This window comes from Diceros bicornis, chromosome 2, assembly GCF_020826845.1.
Source record: "Diceros bicornis minor isolate mBicDic1 chromosome 2, mDicBic1.mat.cur, whole genome shotgun sequence".
Lineage (NCBI taxonomy): Eukaryota > Metazoa > Chordata > Mammalia > Perissodactyla > Rhinocerotidae > Diceros > Diceros bicornis.
In genome coordinates this window covers 17,623,829-17,638,990 of record NC_080741.1, presented here as the reverse complement: position 1 = coordinate 17,638,990, position 15,162 = coordinate 17,623,829, and the positions used below count along the sequence as shown (strand labels likewise).

Sequence of the window (15,162 nt, the reverse complement as noted above, 5' to 3'; positions counted from 1 at the left end):
CTTCTGGGTCTTGTCTCCAGCCCTTTCCAGCTTCCCAGCTGAACAGATCATGCTGTGTCCCCATGCTCTGGTCTGCTTCCCTGGGAACGTGGCTTGGCAGAGCCCTGGGAGGGAGGGAAATCAGAACTGTGCCTCCGGGTCTTCATGCTTGTTCACAGGCTATGCCACATATGAACCAAGATCAGATCTAGAGCCCATCCCACCTCCTTGAGGCACATTTCTATGCTATGACCCATCTGAGCTGTGGCTTCTTTCTATTTATGACAATTAATTGCACCTTGGAAAATAAAAGAAACAGAAGGAGAAGGGTGTGGTGGGGAGGACTGTGCTAATCTGTGTGTTCTTTAAAAGAGCAAATTTCACAGTTTGTATTTATAATTTAAATGCCTGTTCCGACTCATTCAGTCAGTCAGTCATTCAGCAGATGGGCTGGGCTGGCTCATTCAGTTTACTCAGGCTTGTTTCTCTTCCTCACTGGCCACTACCACACATCAATCAGTGGAGACTTGTATAGTAACAGCTTCTCTTCACCTAGCATTTTACACTTGGCAAAGACAGTAAATAAGTGTTAGTCCAATGAGGGATCTTAAGAAGACACAGAGCATCTTTCCGGGCATGGTCTCACTGGCTCATGGATGCAGGAGGGATGCTTCTGCCCGTGAAGATCAGGCTTTGACACTCAGACATGACTTTGATTTGCTCGTCAGCTGTAGAGCTGGAACTTGAACCCAGGCCTCCAGAGGTGGTTGGTTGAGCATTTACACTGTGTGAGGCATCTGATAATGCTCTATGGGACATAAGTCACAGCTCTACCCTCTCAGGGTACTTACAATGTCCTTAAGGAGGAAAGATTCAAGACAAATTTTCAGGTAGACAGAGAGGAGGAACAAGACATTCCAGGCAGGAGGAAGGGCATGAGCACAGGTGGGGGATGGGAGATGGATTTCCTTTGGGGACTTAGAGACCAATTTGGAAAAGGTGGGGTTGGATCAGAAGGTTCAGGAAGCCCAGAAGTTTCTGGCTTATCTTGGAGTTAGTGGGGACACTTTGAGAATCGTAAAGTAAGGGAGTGAGATGTGATGAAAGAGGTAGAAGATTGGTGAAGTCTCTATTTCTGAATTTATGTCTTCTAAGACAGCAGAATAATAGTGAGGAAGCTCGTCCCTAACCCTGCAGCTCTTGCACCTCACGTTCTAGTCTTTCTACTTACGCTGCGGTTTTACTCAGTTGAAGCCCTGTTTCCAGGGTTGTGTCTGTGGGGCACACAGTTCTGTTTCCTGCTTTATGTTTCACTGCTGACATTCTTGATGCTGTACATTGTCTTCATAATGCTCCAGGAGCACGAATGTGAACGTGCTACCCTGCACTTCTTCCTTCCCCTATGGATAGGCTGGTTCTAGTGTTCTCATATTCTAGATAATGGTGTAATGAACATCTTCATGACCTAGAGCTTTTCTGTTTTCTTTTCCTTTGGAATTATTTCCTTTGGACAAATTCTTGGGGGTGAAATCACTGAGCGGTCAGGGGACCTGAGATTCTAATAAGGCTTTGCTTAGTGTGGCCATATTGCTTTTGAACCATTTACAATGGTGTCAGAAGATGAACTTGGCAGTTACGTGGAGAATGGTTCAGATGGGGGCTTGTGCTGAGACACCAGTTAGGAGGTGGTTGCTGGGCTCCCAGTGTGCAGGATGAAGCCCTGGACTCAGAAAGGTTGCCGAGAATGGAAAGGAATACACAGCTGAAGAAGATGCTGCAAAGAATCACTGGGGCATGGTGAATGATTTGATAACAGACTAGGAGAGAATGAGGAATCAAAACTAAATGCCTCTGAGGTTTCCCGCCTGCTCTGGGGAAGGGCGGTAAGAAAGTTTGGAAGGGCCCATGTGAAGAAGAGGAGATCTGAGGTGGAGCGATTAGATGAGCGGACACCTGGAAGATGGGATGTGCAAGACTTACTTGGAACACCCTCTCACTTCAACGTTTTGTAGCTGTGCTGGGCCCAGGCCCCAGTCATGCCCGAACATGGGCCCCTGAGGCTGGCTGGTGCCCGTAACAGTTCACACTCAACCAGCGCCATCCAAAACCCGGAGCCGGCCAAGTCTCTCCCTCCCCTGGTCCAGGAAGGCAACTTGAGGCCGATTCGGAGGGGAAGGCACGAGATTACAGGGAGGCAGGCCTGCACTGGCAGCAGGAGGCTGGGCATGGTGTGAGGTTGGGGCTCAGAAGCCGTTGGTTCTGGGACCTTGTCTTGGGGGCTGAGGATCAAGAGGGCAGTAGACCACTGAAGAGCCATGTGGACATCGTTCAGGAGTTCTGTGCCCAGGGGGCTGGCTTGCCCAGTGAGTAGGGCATGTGGAGACAGGACCCAGCCCCCAGGAATGTCGGGGGAAGAGCCGCACAAGGCCTCTGCAGTGAGGCTGAGCTGGAGTCCTTGGCAGGCTGCTGTGATGGACGGAGCAGGGTCACAGAGTGTGGGGACACTGCAGGATCCTGGGGTGGTAGCCAGAGGATGTGAGCTCCAGGAGGTCCTCAGGGCATTTTGTGCTGAGTCCAGGTCTGGAGGGCAGCGGGGGATCCCTTGGAAAGGGAACGGGGAGAGCTGGAGTCGGGGGTGCCCAGCACATTTTGGATTTGGGAGTGGGAAAGACTGGTTAATACATATCCTATTCCTGCCAGTACATACTCAATCAGGGCAGCGGGTGTGTGTGTGTGTGAAGAGGAGGTGGTCCCTGAGCCCTTATCAGCAGGGGGCGAGGGGAAGGAAGGAAGAAGTGCCAGCTGCATGCCAGGCTCCATCCACCTGTCATTTTTTTCCTTGCTCACGACTGTCCCTGGTATCCCCCTTGCTGCCATTCACCAAGGCTGTAATTGCAGATTCATCTTTATCTGCATGGTTATTTGATTAATTTCTGTTTCCCCACTTGCCTGCGAGCTCCCTGAGGGCTGGGATGTCTGTCTGTTCTCTGCTCTGTCTCTGGTGCCTACACAGAGCCTGCCCTGCCTGCAGGAGCCACGCAGACAACCTCTGTTGAATGGATTCCAGAACCCCTTTATACCACCACACTTCAGCCCTCTCCACCGATCCCCACCCCTTGTGAAGGTTGAGGGAGGGACTTGGGGCTGCAGTGGGGCCAACCTGAAGCTCCTTGCATTTACATAATAGGAACTTGGTTCTTGACACTTCTCCATGGGGTGGCTTCCAGGCTTCAGGAGTTCCGTGGGCTGCGGAGCGCCGCACAGGGCCATGATTGCATGGCTGTGCTGGTTCTTCCCTGCTTCGAAGGTCCGTGGACTCGCCTTATCAAATCCACATGAGGCACTGCTCAGAGAAGGCCTGGAAGCCCCAATTCCATCTGTATATGTTGTTGTATATTGTTACCACCATGGAAGGACGCTGTAAATATTTTCAGCTGAATGTCTGATTAATGTCTGTCCAAAAAGAATGACAGAGTTGTAAGGAGAGGGTTTATTTATCTCTCTTTCACCATGATGGGTGTCTAATTCATCCCAAATGTCAATACATCCTAAGGTGCCAGTCCAGACAGAGACAGGAACCGCCTGCAGAGCCAAGCGGCAGCTGCCTCTTCCTCCTCACAGGGGGCTCAGACCTGGCCCCACCACCTGGACTCCCAGGTGGTGGCCCCCCGTGGTGGTGGTGGGGGTACCCTGAAGGTTTCCATATTGAAGCAACTGCAGGGAAATTGTTCCTGGGAAAATGGGGTCTCTCTGCCAGGCTTCTCATGTGCCCCATCCTTCTCGGGTTCTTGCCAGTCCAGCCAGCTCTTGCCAGAGACCCCCTTCTGTCTCCCCTCGCGGCCTCCCCTCCCCTCTTGCTCAGTCTTCCTCACCCTCCTGTATGTTTGGGTTGGCTCCCACTTCCTTCCCTTCAGCCTGTCTCAGCCCCTCCCCTTGTTGGCCCTGGGAATTACTCTGTCGTCTCTGTTTCAAGAGACAAGTGGAGGTCTCCATTCTTCCCTCCCCACAACTGCTCGCCCCGGTCCAGGAGACCACACTCATCTCCCTTTGCCTCCACACAGGGTGAGTCTCCCTGTCCTCTCTGTCGGGCCCGCTTATTCCCCATACGCAGAACAATGGTGTCCAGTCCCGTGAGTTTGTTAGTCCCCTTCTCATGGGCTCTGCCAGAATAGGACGCCCTGGATGACTTTGCTTCTTGTTCCTCCCTGGACTAGACCACTTCCTCTAGGGGCCCCACCCACTATGATTCCCTGCTGTCTCCCCAACATGTCTTACTCCGTGGTCTTCACAACAATGGAAGGAAGAAGGTAGACGAAATATCATTAGGTATCTAATATTGTTAATTCTTAGAGATATCTTTTAGGTGTCTTATTGATACCATCATTAGGTTCCATTCATAGCTAAGGAAACTGAAGCTTGGAGTGATTAAGTTATAATAATAATAGCATATATTTTTCTGTGTTTTATCTCACACAGTCTCCCCCACAATCCTGGGCACTAGGTAGCTCTAGTTCCATTGTGCAGATGAGGAGGGAGGGAGGGAGGAAGGGAGGGAGGGAGAGAGAGAGAGAGAGATTGTCACTATGTGGTGGAAGTGGGACCTGGACCCGGTCTGCCCACACCAGCACCCTCCCTCCACTCCACGTGTGCACCTCCCAGCTCTCCTGCCGTGGGTGGTGAGTACGTGTTCCTGAAGGGCAGAGGCTGGCAGGTGGGTCTGGGTCCCAGAGTTGTGTCCCCTGTAGGCATCTTCAGATCTGACAGCAACACATGCACCTCCAGCTGGTTTGGTCCCCATGCCACTGTTTGAGAGCAGAAGTGATGGTAAATATTTAATTGTGCTTCCACCATAACTTTCTGCCAGAACTCTCAATATGCTTTATAAATGCAAATGAGTGCTCTCTTTCTCTCCAGGGAGATGTAAACCTCCTCAAATCACTATCATTCAGCCCCCACCAGAGTGTAATGCCATAATCAGGAGCTCTCAGTGCCAGAAAAGAAACTGCCCTTAATCATATCGAGTGGATGGTTTACGGTTTTGTGGTCTTCTGTCTTCACGGCGGGCAGGATGCAGAGAAATGGATTCCTCTTGCCGCAACTTCTGTCCGATAGGGCGGATGGAAAACGTTATTTAGAAGCAGATTCCATTACACCCCTCAAGCAGGTGACTGTGAATATGATGAAGTCTTAGATTGTGTTAATGGGGTTTACTGAACCAACCAGTCCTTGGAAGGTTTAGGAGTGAAGGCTGGTTCTTATATTTGGTTCTGGACTCTGTTTCTTTTGCGGCCTGTTCACTGCTACTTCAGTATGATCCTGAGGTTGGGGTGGCAATGCTTTATTCTGGAAGCTTTTGTGGCTTCTTGGCTTTGTGATCTGGGACCCCCACACCCTTACCCCAGAGCTGCAGTAGAGCCTCATGGAAGCCCAGGTCTGCCTGGTGGGCAGCGTGCTGAGATTTGAGGCTGTGAACATCAGGATGGGAGGCTGTGTGACCCTGCAGAAAGCACCACACCTTTCTATGCCCCGGTCCCCAACTTTACCAGATGAGTTCAGTGGCTCCTACTTTAGGCTCACCTGGCAGAGTCATTTTAATCATGGAGATGAATTTCTACAGAGCCTCATGGAGTGTCTTCTGAGAAGTGTATTATGTAAATTTGGTGTGTCATTATGATTATTATTAGTGCTGTGAAGTAGAGATGAGGGGGAGAGGGAGGGTTGCTTCACGCCAAGATCGGCCTCCCCAGCTGTCAAAAGAGTCAGAAGAGAAAAAAACTAAGAAGTCTGTTCCAATGCTTGCGTTCCTTTGAATATGCACGGGGTACGACTCTCAAGCCAAACCCAAACGCAAATGGGCGAGAAAATACAGCTTGCTTTAATTACTTGAACTCCTTCAGTTTGCAGTCTGAGCCTCTATTGCACTGGAGTGGCAGCCACGTAATCTAGGCTCCAGGCAGGCTATATCGTGTGAAGTTGTGGAGGAAGGTGCCTCACTGGCCCTGCTAGCTCCTGTCCACACGGGCACCCATTGAGATACCCTGTGCCCTACCTCCCCCTTGCTTACGGTCCATGCAGGTCACCACTGGGTGATCCTGGGTCCCCTTCATTAGACCCGTTCAGGCCCTAAGGCTCCCTCTGCTCCATCTGCGCCATGTCAGCCTGGGGTGGGGGGTCATTCCCTGCTCATCACGCTGGAATGCTGGATGTCCACGGCCCTGTACCTGACAGACTCCTACTGTCCCTCATCTGGGACTGAGTGCTGGGTGATGAGAGAACAGGGAAGCCCTTTACTCAACACAACTGCTTGTTTATCACATCTGTTTTCATTCTCTCAGTCCTGCCCCTAGGGTGGTTTCTTCTCAAACCTTTGGTTTATGTCAGAAGTCCTTCTATTTCCTAAGGGCCACAAGATTTTATAACTCTGCATTCTGTATTTATCTCTTTCATCTCCTGCCTGAAGCAGTGAGCACAGAATGGCTGTTCACATGGGGTGGAGGGGAGTTCAGGAGAAAAAGGAGGCAGAGGAGGGAAAACCAAACACCACATCATGTGTATTTCCCCGCCACTGTCTATTGAACACCTATGCAGCCAGGATGTGTCACGCCTGGTCATCTGATGCATGCCCTGGGAATCCAGATGGATAAGACTCCTCCACCAGCCTACACAGCACCACTGTATGAATTTAAAAAGGTGCCCCTCTGGAACAACTGGATATCCACGTGAAAAAAACAATTGTACGTTTGATCCACACCTCCCACCTTATGCAAAAATTAACTCAAAATAAATCAAAGACCTAGGTAGGAGAAAAATCTTTGTGACCCTGTGTTAAGCAAAGATTTCTCTGATATGATACCAAACCATAAAAGAAAACATTGATAAATTGGGCTTCATCAAAATTTATAACTTCTTCTGGGGCCGGCCCGGTGGCGCAAGCGGTTAAGTGCGCGCGCTCCGCCGCGGCGGCCCGGGGTTCGCTGGTTCGGATCCCGGGCGCGCACCGACGCACTGCTTGGTAAGCCATGCTGTGGCGGCGTCCCATATAAAGTGGAGGAAGATGGGCACCGATGTTAGCCCAGGGCCGTCTTCCTCAGCGAAAAAAGAGGAGGATTGGCGGATGTTAGCTCAGGGCTGATCTCCTCACAAAAAAAAAAAAAAAAAAAAAAAAAAAAAAAAAAAAAATTTATAACTTCTGCTTTTTGAAAGACACTTAAGAATGAAAAGACAAGCTACAGAGTGGGAGAAAATATTTGCAAAGCACATATCTGGTAAAGGACTTGTATCCAGAATTTATAAAGAACTTTCCAAATTCAATAATGAGAAAACAAACAATCCAATTTAAAAATGGACAAATATTTGAACAGACACTTCACCAAAAAAGGTAAACAGATGGCAAACAGGCATGTGAAAAGATGCTAAACATCATTTGACATTAAGGAAATGAAAATTAAAATCACAGTGAGATACCATTACATACCTATTAATATGGCCCAAATTAAAAATGACTGACCATGCCAAGTGTTAGTGAAGATGTGGAGGACCTGGAACTCCCATACACTCTTATGAAATAGCCAAAAACTGGAAATGACAGGTGAATGGGTAGACAAACTGTCTCCCCTTGTATACAATGGAATACTACTCAGCGATAAAAAGGGATGAACTATTGATACACACAACAACATGTTGAATCTTAAAACAATTATGCTGAATGAAAGAAGCCAGATAAAAAAACAGTATATACTATATGATTCCATTTACATAAAATTCTAGAAAATGCTAATTAATCTATAGTGACAGAAAGCAGATCAGTCATTGCCTGGGGACAGTGACAGAGTAGGGCAGGGGCAGGAGGGAAGGAGGTTTTACAAAGGGACAAGGAAACTTCTGGGAATGAGGGATATGTTTGTTATCCTGATTGTGGTGATGGTTTCATGGGTGTAAACATATGTCAAAACGTATCATATTGAACACCTTAATTATATGCAGTTTATTGCATGTCATTTCTACCTCAATAAAACTGTTAAGAGAAAGAGACTTTTGGGTTTGCTGACCAGACGCTCATGAACAGCCTTTGGGGAGCAGTTTTCATTGAGGGGGGTGCTGACAGCAGTCAATAATACACTGAAGAAAAAACAAGAGAAAAGAAAAAGGTGTCCTGTTCTCAGGACACTTACTGCTATCCGCCAGAAAACCGTTATAATAAACATCAACTCTGTGATCACTACACGGCGCCTGGTGATCTTGGCACCCTGAAGGCTCCCAGGAGCTCACAGCCGAGTCAGGGCAACTGTCTTTCTCTTACTGACCATAGGGATTGGGAGCCAGGAAGGAAGCTGCTGGGATCCGAGATGTGCATTTGTGTTCAAAGCTGTGTGAGCCCCCAGCAGAGTCTTGGGGAAGGGGGTGGGTGGTGATCTGGGCCCAGGGGCAAAGGGACCTACAGGAGGGCTGAGTCTCGGGCCAGAGGAGTTGATGGGAAATCACCCAAGTGTCAACTTGGTGAGGCAGAGGAGAGTGGTGGGAGAAAGGAGGGCAGATGGACCAGGCTGGAGAAGCAGCCCAGTGGGGAGGAAGAGGGCAGAAGGAGGTGACTGAGAAAGGAAGGAAGTTTGGCTACCAGGTCAACATGGCCCTGGCAGAGCCTCTAGGTAGAGTGATGCAGGAAGAAGCTGCATCTCGGGGGTAAAGTGGTGGCTGGGCAGGTGACTTCACCCCCACAGGCGGCTTGGGGTCATTTGGGCAGGGAGCAGGGGACTTGGCATCAGGAGACCTGAGGTCTGTCCAGCTCTGCCATGAGCCACGTCATCCTAGCCGACCCCTTCCCCTCCCTGAGCCTCGGGCTTGGCCAAGGGCACAAGGCTCCAAGCACTGACATTTACGGTCATGAGTAACTTCATGAACGTAAGAGCTACTGTCCAGTAATCTTTCTGACTCATCAGTTTTTCTCTTTTTGATTTGCAGAAACTTTAATGGACACCAGGACAGCTACTGCAGAGCTGGGCTGGACAGCCAATCCCGCATCAGGGGTGAGTGTCAGACCATCCATCCTTCAATCCTATCGTATAGTCCTGGGCCCGAGAATGGCTGGGGGGGAGCAGAGCCTGCCAGGAGCAGTACCTTCAGGCGATGGAATATAGGTGTGAATAGCTGTGTCCACTGCCTGTCCACAGAGGGGCAGCAGCAGGGTCTCAGACCTAAGCTGCTCCCTGGTGTGGTGATGCAGACCATCTCTTGACACAGTCCTTCAGGGAGCTGGCCCCTAGGTGACCAGGGCTGTGCCTGTGTGGGAATGGGGGCAGTGGCTGCTAATAGCTGGGCACTCAGGCCAGTGGCGCTGAGGCAGATCAGAGATCTGTGATGCCCATGGGGCGGCAGAGAAGGCAGGGGCAGGAGGGAGGAGCTGCAGTCAGAAGGGCTAAGGCTCTAGCTCACCTGGAGTTGCCTTAGAGAGATGTTCCTGATTCATTTATTCAGCATTCATGCACCTGACCAGACCCTGAAGCTACAAAGATGGAACAGCCTTGAGGAGCTCATGGTCTCCTTTGGGATCCACCATGTTCGTGAATAGGCTGAAGTACATCTCTCCTTTGTGGCAGTGGAGAGATCAACAGGCAGGTGTGGGCACAGAGTTGAGAGTGAGAAATTTGGGAGGGAGTCCAGAAGCCTTTATAGAGAAGGTGCATGCGAGCTGGGTTTTGGAGAGTGAGTAGGAGTTTGACAGGAGGTGAATGGGGAGTCTGGAAAGATATTCCAAGTAGGAAGAATAGCTGGTTTGAAGGTGTGGGGTCATGACAAGATTAAGAGAGAAGAGGCTGTGTGTCTGGGACATGGCAGGGTGTGGACAGTGCTGAGAAGGGGCCAGGGTGTAGGTGGAACGTGGCACATGGTGAAGGACCGTGGCTGCCATGCTGAGTGAGCAGTTTGGATTTTATCCGGTAGGCGATGGGTAGATCCTGGGCAGGAGAATAAAACAGTCACACTTGCTCGACAGGATCGTGGGGAGCAGTTGAGAGAAAGGCATTTAAGAGGCTCTTCCAGCTGTCTGGGGTGGGTCAGAAGAGTGGAATTAAAACGTGTACTCAGAGGACAGTTTGAGCGAAGCTAAGGAGGAAGCGTTGGCAGCATTTGGCACTGGATGGACTGTGGGGAGGAGAGGCAGAGGAAGGAGGTGGGTGTGAGGTTCATCCTGGTTTGGATGACAGGCCAGCTGCGGGCTTATTCACAAGGGAGAGGGCGGGAGGAGTGCGTGGGCTCTGCCTCTCAGCAAGGGGGAGAGGGTGGCGGGGGCAAGGTGGCCCTGGGCTTCCTCATCTGCCCCACACGCCTCTCTCCTTCCCTGCCTCTGCTATCCCGGTGCCGCACTGCACCCTGTGGTGCCCATCACCGCAGTCCTCATGGGCCGTTCAGCTTGGGGACGATTCTAATTGGGCCATCCACGTCGCAGGGCAGCCTGACCGCCCCTGTGCTTCTCCCAGGGCTCTCACGTTCACCCGTCCCAGCAGTTGCAGAAACACACTGCCCCAGCGCAGGCATCATCCTTGGGGCAAGAGGATAAGGTCTAGGACGAGCTGGTGTTTCCAGAGCAGGGGCTGGGGGCAAACGCTGCCCACTCTGACGGTGTCCACATCCTGCTGGGAGCACTGTGGGCAACCAGGGTGCGCTTCCCACTCCTGCTGGGGGCTTTGGGCAAAGCTGATGAGGCGCAGCCCTTCAGGTTGCCTGGATATTAAGAACTTGTCGCTCTTTTACAAATTACGTGGTTGTTTGAAGGCTTGTATGTTTTCACAAGGCATCGATGTCATGTGATTTATGGTTAATTTTTCCCTTGATTTTTGTACACACCACCTGTCTTCTTTAAACTTCTGGTCTCCTTTCCAAGGAAGATTGTCCTTTAGGGAAACATTCAAAGTCAAGCGATGCCCTTTAGAGACAGCAACTGGCTGGGTTGCTCTCTGCTCGCCCTCCCACTGGTTACCAGCCACGGCTCAGTGGCCTCCCTGACACTCTTCTTGTGGGGACAAACAGCCAGATAGCTCTTCTTCTGGTGCCCTGAGCAGCTTCAGAGCCTGTCTGCATTATAGCCACCAGCAGGACGGTCAGGCTGGCCCTTGGCCTGGGGGGAAAGGGAGGATCAAGGACTATGCTTCCATCCTGAGCCCTCTGCCCTTCTCCCTCTGCTCTCATCCTGGACAGTCACCTCCGATTCTGTGAACACACCAGTGGCCCCCCAGTTTGTGTCCCTAGCCCAGGCTCACAGATCCGACTGCCACATCTTTCACTGGATGCTCACGGGCATCTAGTCTCAGGGTGGCCTAAGCAGAATTCACCCTCCTCCCCTTCCCCCACCCAGACAGGTGGGCTGCGTCTTAGCACATTGTAAAGACCAGAGACCGGAGCAGTTCTCGACTTCTCCTTTATTGTCTTCAGGCCCAGGCTCACTGGGCCCATCCTCAGGGACACCTTCACGCACCCCAGCCACCTTGAGTCCCCATCACAGGTCCTCTCAGGGCCAGAGAACTTTTCTTGATAGCACTTTTCACAGTTGCAAATTTTACATCTCTATGTGTTAGTATTGGATTAATTTCTACCCCCCAACACCACCTGTGGCCATATTGTCGCCTCCAAGGTGGCCAGGATTCTGCCTATTTGTTCACCATTAGAATTGGCATCTAGTTCACTAGCTGACTCAATGTATGCTTGCTGAAAGTTTCTGACCTGGGCAAGTGGGTGGCTGATGGTGCCATTCTTGGAGATGGGGACACAGGAGGAGGAGCATGCATGGGTGGGAGGAGGCTGAGGTCAGTTTTGGGCCTGTTGAGTTTGAAGCGCCTCAGGGCCACCCACAGGGATGGGCACTGTCAGCGTTGGACTCCTGGGCAACGGAATCAGAAGGCAGCCCCATATCAATGGGGTAGGGGGAGCCCAGCGTGTGGCTGCAGTCTCCCCGGGAGAGTGTCTCGAGGGAGAAGAGGTGAGAGCTTTGGACAGGCACCTGCATTGAAGTGTCAAGTAGAGAAAGAAGAGCCTGCAAAGGGGACTGGGAAGGAGGCAGGAAAAAATCAAGGGGCGGGGGGTCTGGCCCGGTGGCGCAAGCGGTTGGGTGCGCGCTCTCTGCTGCGGCGGCCCGGGGTTCGCTGGTTCAGATCCCGGGTGTGCACCGACGCACTGCTTGGCAAGCCATGCTGTGGTGTCGTCCCATATAAAGTGGAGGAAGATGGGCACAGATGTTGGCCCAGGGCCAGTCTTCTTCAGCAAAAAAAAAAAAAAATAGAGGATTGGCAGATGTTAGCACAGAGCTGATCTCGCAAAAAAAAAAAAATCCAGAGGTGGTCCTCTCACAGAAGCCGAGGGAAGCGTGTATCAAGGAGGAAGAGGGCATACTAGTGGCAAATGCTGCTGGGTGTTGAATGTCTCCACTGGGTTTAGTTATAGGGACCCCATTGGTGACCCGTGTGGAGGGTTTCAGAAGGGACAAGAGTAGGAAACCAGAAAGCAGAGACTTGAGGCATCAGTGGGAGGTGGGGAGATGGAGACAGCAGTTTGTGAAGAGGAGGGAAGACAGAGCATGAGAGACGGAGGGAACGGGGGGCTGTGGGTGCATTTGCCTTTCAGGGGAAGGGACTCTTTTTCTGTTGAAATGGCAGGACAGAGATAACGTGCCTACAGAGAGATGCGAGTACTCATGTTTGGTGACAGAGGCCATAAGATAGAAAATTCTTTCAACTTCCTATCTTCCCTCTGGGGTTGGAGGCCAGGTTCAGAGAGTGAGGGATGGGCAGTCTTGGGTAACAGGTGTTAGGAGGGTGGAAAAGGTTTGAAGTAACTGCTGCTGTTGGAGAGGGGGACAGAGGCTGGCATGCTCAGAAGGAATATGGCTGGGAGTAAGGGCCTAGTTATGGCAAGTGTGCAGGCCGTGCGTTTGTGACAGCCCTGCTCTGCAGGCCTCCTTCAGCTGTCTGACCGTACCTGGAGGAGGTGTGGAGGTGCAGTCATCCTGAGGTGCGGTTCTACAAGAATGGTGGGCCCGGAGCGGTAAGAGCTGAGGACATTGGCGAGAGGGGATTGGCATCTACCTGACGAGAAGAAGAGTGAAGCCAGGAGGGACCGACCGTTATGACAAAGTACAAGGGCCCAGATGGAGGTCCCAGTGAGACTGGAGGAGGACCAGAGGGAGCAGCCTTGAGAAGCACTTGGATTCAAGACACGCAGAGTACTCCTGGGTGATGAAGAAGTGCCGGGAGTGGGCCTAGGGTTGGGCATTTGAGAAGCTAGGAGGCTGGGTGGGTGGTCTACATCTTCCTGGAACCCAGTGGGAGGAGATGTGCCCTCCCCAGCCCAGAAAGGGGCAAAGGCCTCAGATTGTCTCTCTGCAGTCAGGACACCATGCATGCTTAAGGTGGAGAAGGGGGGGTGGGCATTGTTCTGGTAGCCTGGGGGTCCCCAAGGAACTGGATTTGCCTTGCCTAGAAGAGGCACCATAATTCTGCCAGGGGGCCCAGCTGGCATTGCAATGGATCCTATCTTCAATGCGTGGCCTGTGAGGTGGGATCCCCAGAGAGAGGCTAAGGGACTCTTGCTTTTATGGGGCTCACTGGGTGCCTTCACTGCTGTACTTGAGAACTACCAGATATGGGAAGGAGTTGGACTGCCCACCTACACATAGCCCACAAATTGTTTTCAATTATATTGCTAGAAAGTGGATCATAATATTACATGTCAGAAACAGAAAGTATTTATGCTCCAATGTGAAATGTTGCTTTATAATCTAATTGCAGCTTTAATTTAAAGCTTTTAGGTTTAACCTGAATCAGAGGCCACCTGGTGAGTAGAGGGAGAAAGCCACAAATACATTTATAACGTAACAAATGCTGGCAGGGGCTGAACTCCCACCAAAGGGTGTCCTGGGGACCCTCAGTGGTGCCGCTGGTGACCCCTCCCTCTGGCTGGCTTCAGTTACCTCTCCCAAACCCTTGCTTCCAGCCCTGCCCCGAAAGTTTCCCTGACCTTCACGTTTCAGGACCTCTGGGCAGTGGGGGAGTTCAGAGGTCCCGTGGTAAACACTCGGTGCCATGCCAGACACAGCAATGCTCAGTAAGCATTGGTCTTTATGGTTGCACAGTCCCCTCTCAAAAGTCTGCCCCGGTTTCTAGATGCTGCCTGTCCCTCTCCACTCTTTTGCTTTTTCCCAACCCTCCCTGCCTCACTGTCTGTCCCTCAGGCAAATCTGCCAATATTGAATTATGGGAAGAGGGTAGAAGAAAGAAAAGGAAATCTGGAGTGCGGAGGCCAGCCTGATGAGCCTTCAGGATGAGCAAGCTGGGTGCATGCATGCCTGTGCTCCGTGTGTGTGTGTATGTGTATATAAATATATGTGCATCTGTATGTATATCTGCATACATACGTGTATATGTGTGTGTATATATATGTGTGTGTGTCTATACACATGTGTGTATATGTGTATGTGTCTATATATATCTGTATATATGTATGTGTGTATATGTGCATCTGTATGTATCTGCATATATATGTATATGTGTGTATATGTGCATCTGTATATATATAAATACGTGTGTGTGCATATGTGTGTGTGTCTGTATCTGTATACGTGTGTATATTGCATCTGTATATTTATATGTGTACATGCATGTGTATATGTCTGTGTGTGTGTATGAAGTTAAATGAGCTGATTTCACCTTATGCTTCTGTAGGCAGTTCCTAGAGTTCTGGAAATATCTTAAATGATGGGAAGATTATTGGACTAAGTGGAGCACTTCCAGAGGAGGCCACTGTGAAGGGAACAACATGCATTTGAATGTCTGTGTCTGGTAAATTAACTCCGACACCAGATGCACATCCATGAGAGCAGGCACACTGGGAGCTTACCACACAGCCACTACTGGTGGTCCACGTGTGGACCATCCTGGCCACGTGGCAGTCCCTGGCTGCCTCCTCTCCTGCTGTCTGTCAGATCCTACAGGCACCCTCTCCAGCTGCCCACATCATGGGAATAAGGAAAGCACACTCAGGGGAGAAATCCACTCCAATAACACCCCATTTGTTCCAAGGCCAAGCACAATCAATTTAAATTTATCTGGTCTGATGGGTGAGAAGTTTGTGGAGTAGCAATGAAGACCCCAGGCCCTGGCATCAAATAAACCGACTCGCAGTCCAGCTCTGCAGCTCCCT

The 15,162-nt window shown here is 50.8% G+C and overlaps 1 protein-coding gene across 1 annotated transcript in view; it reads left to right on the top strand.

Annotated features, from left to right (window-relative positions):
• The first annotated feature begins 8,602 nt into the window (after positions 1 to 8,602).
• LOC131411474 (ephrin type-B receptor 1-like) overlaps positions 8,603 to 15,162 on the top strand; it is an 84,101-nt gene continuing 77,541 nt past the window's right edge. The window contains exons 1-2 of the mRNA XM_058550356.1: positions 8,603 to 8,624; positions 8,938 to 9,002. Coding sequence (XP_058406339.1) covers positions 8,603 to 8,624; positions 8,938 to 9,002 — 87 coding nt within the window. The remainder of the gene's footprint in view (positions 8,625 to 8,937; positions 9,003 to 15,162) is intronic.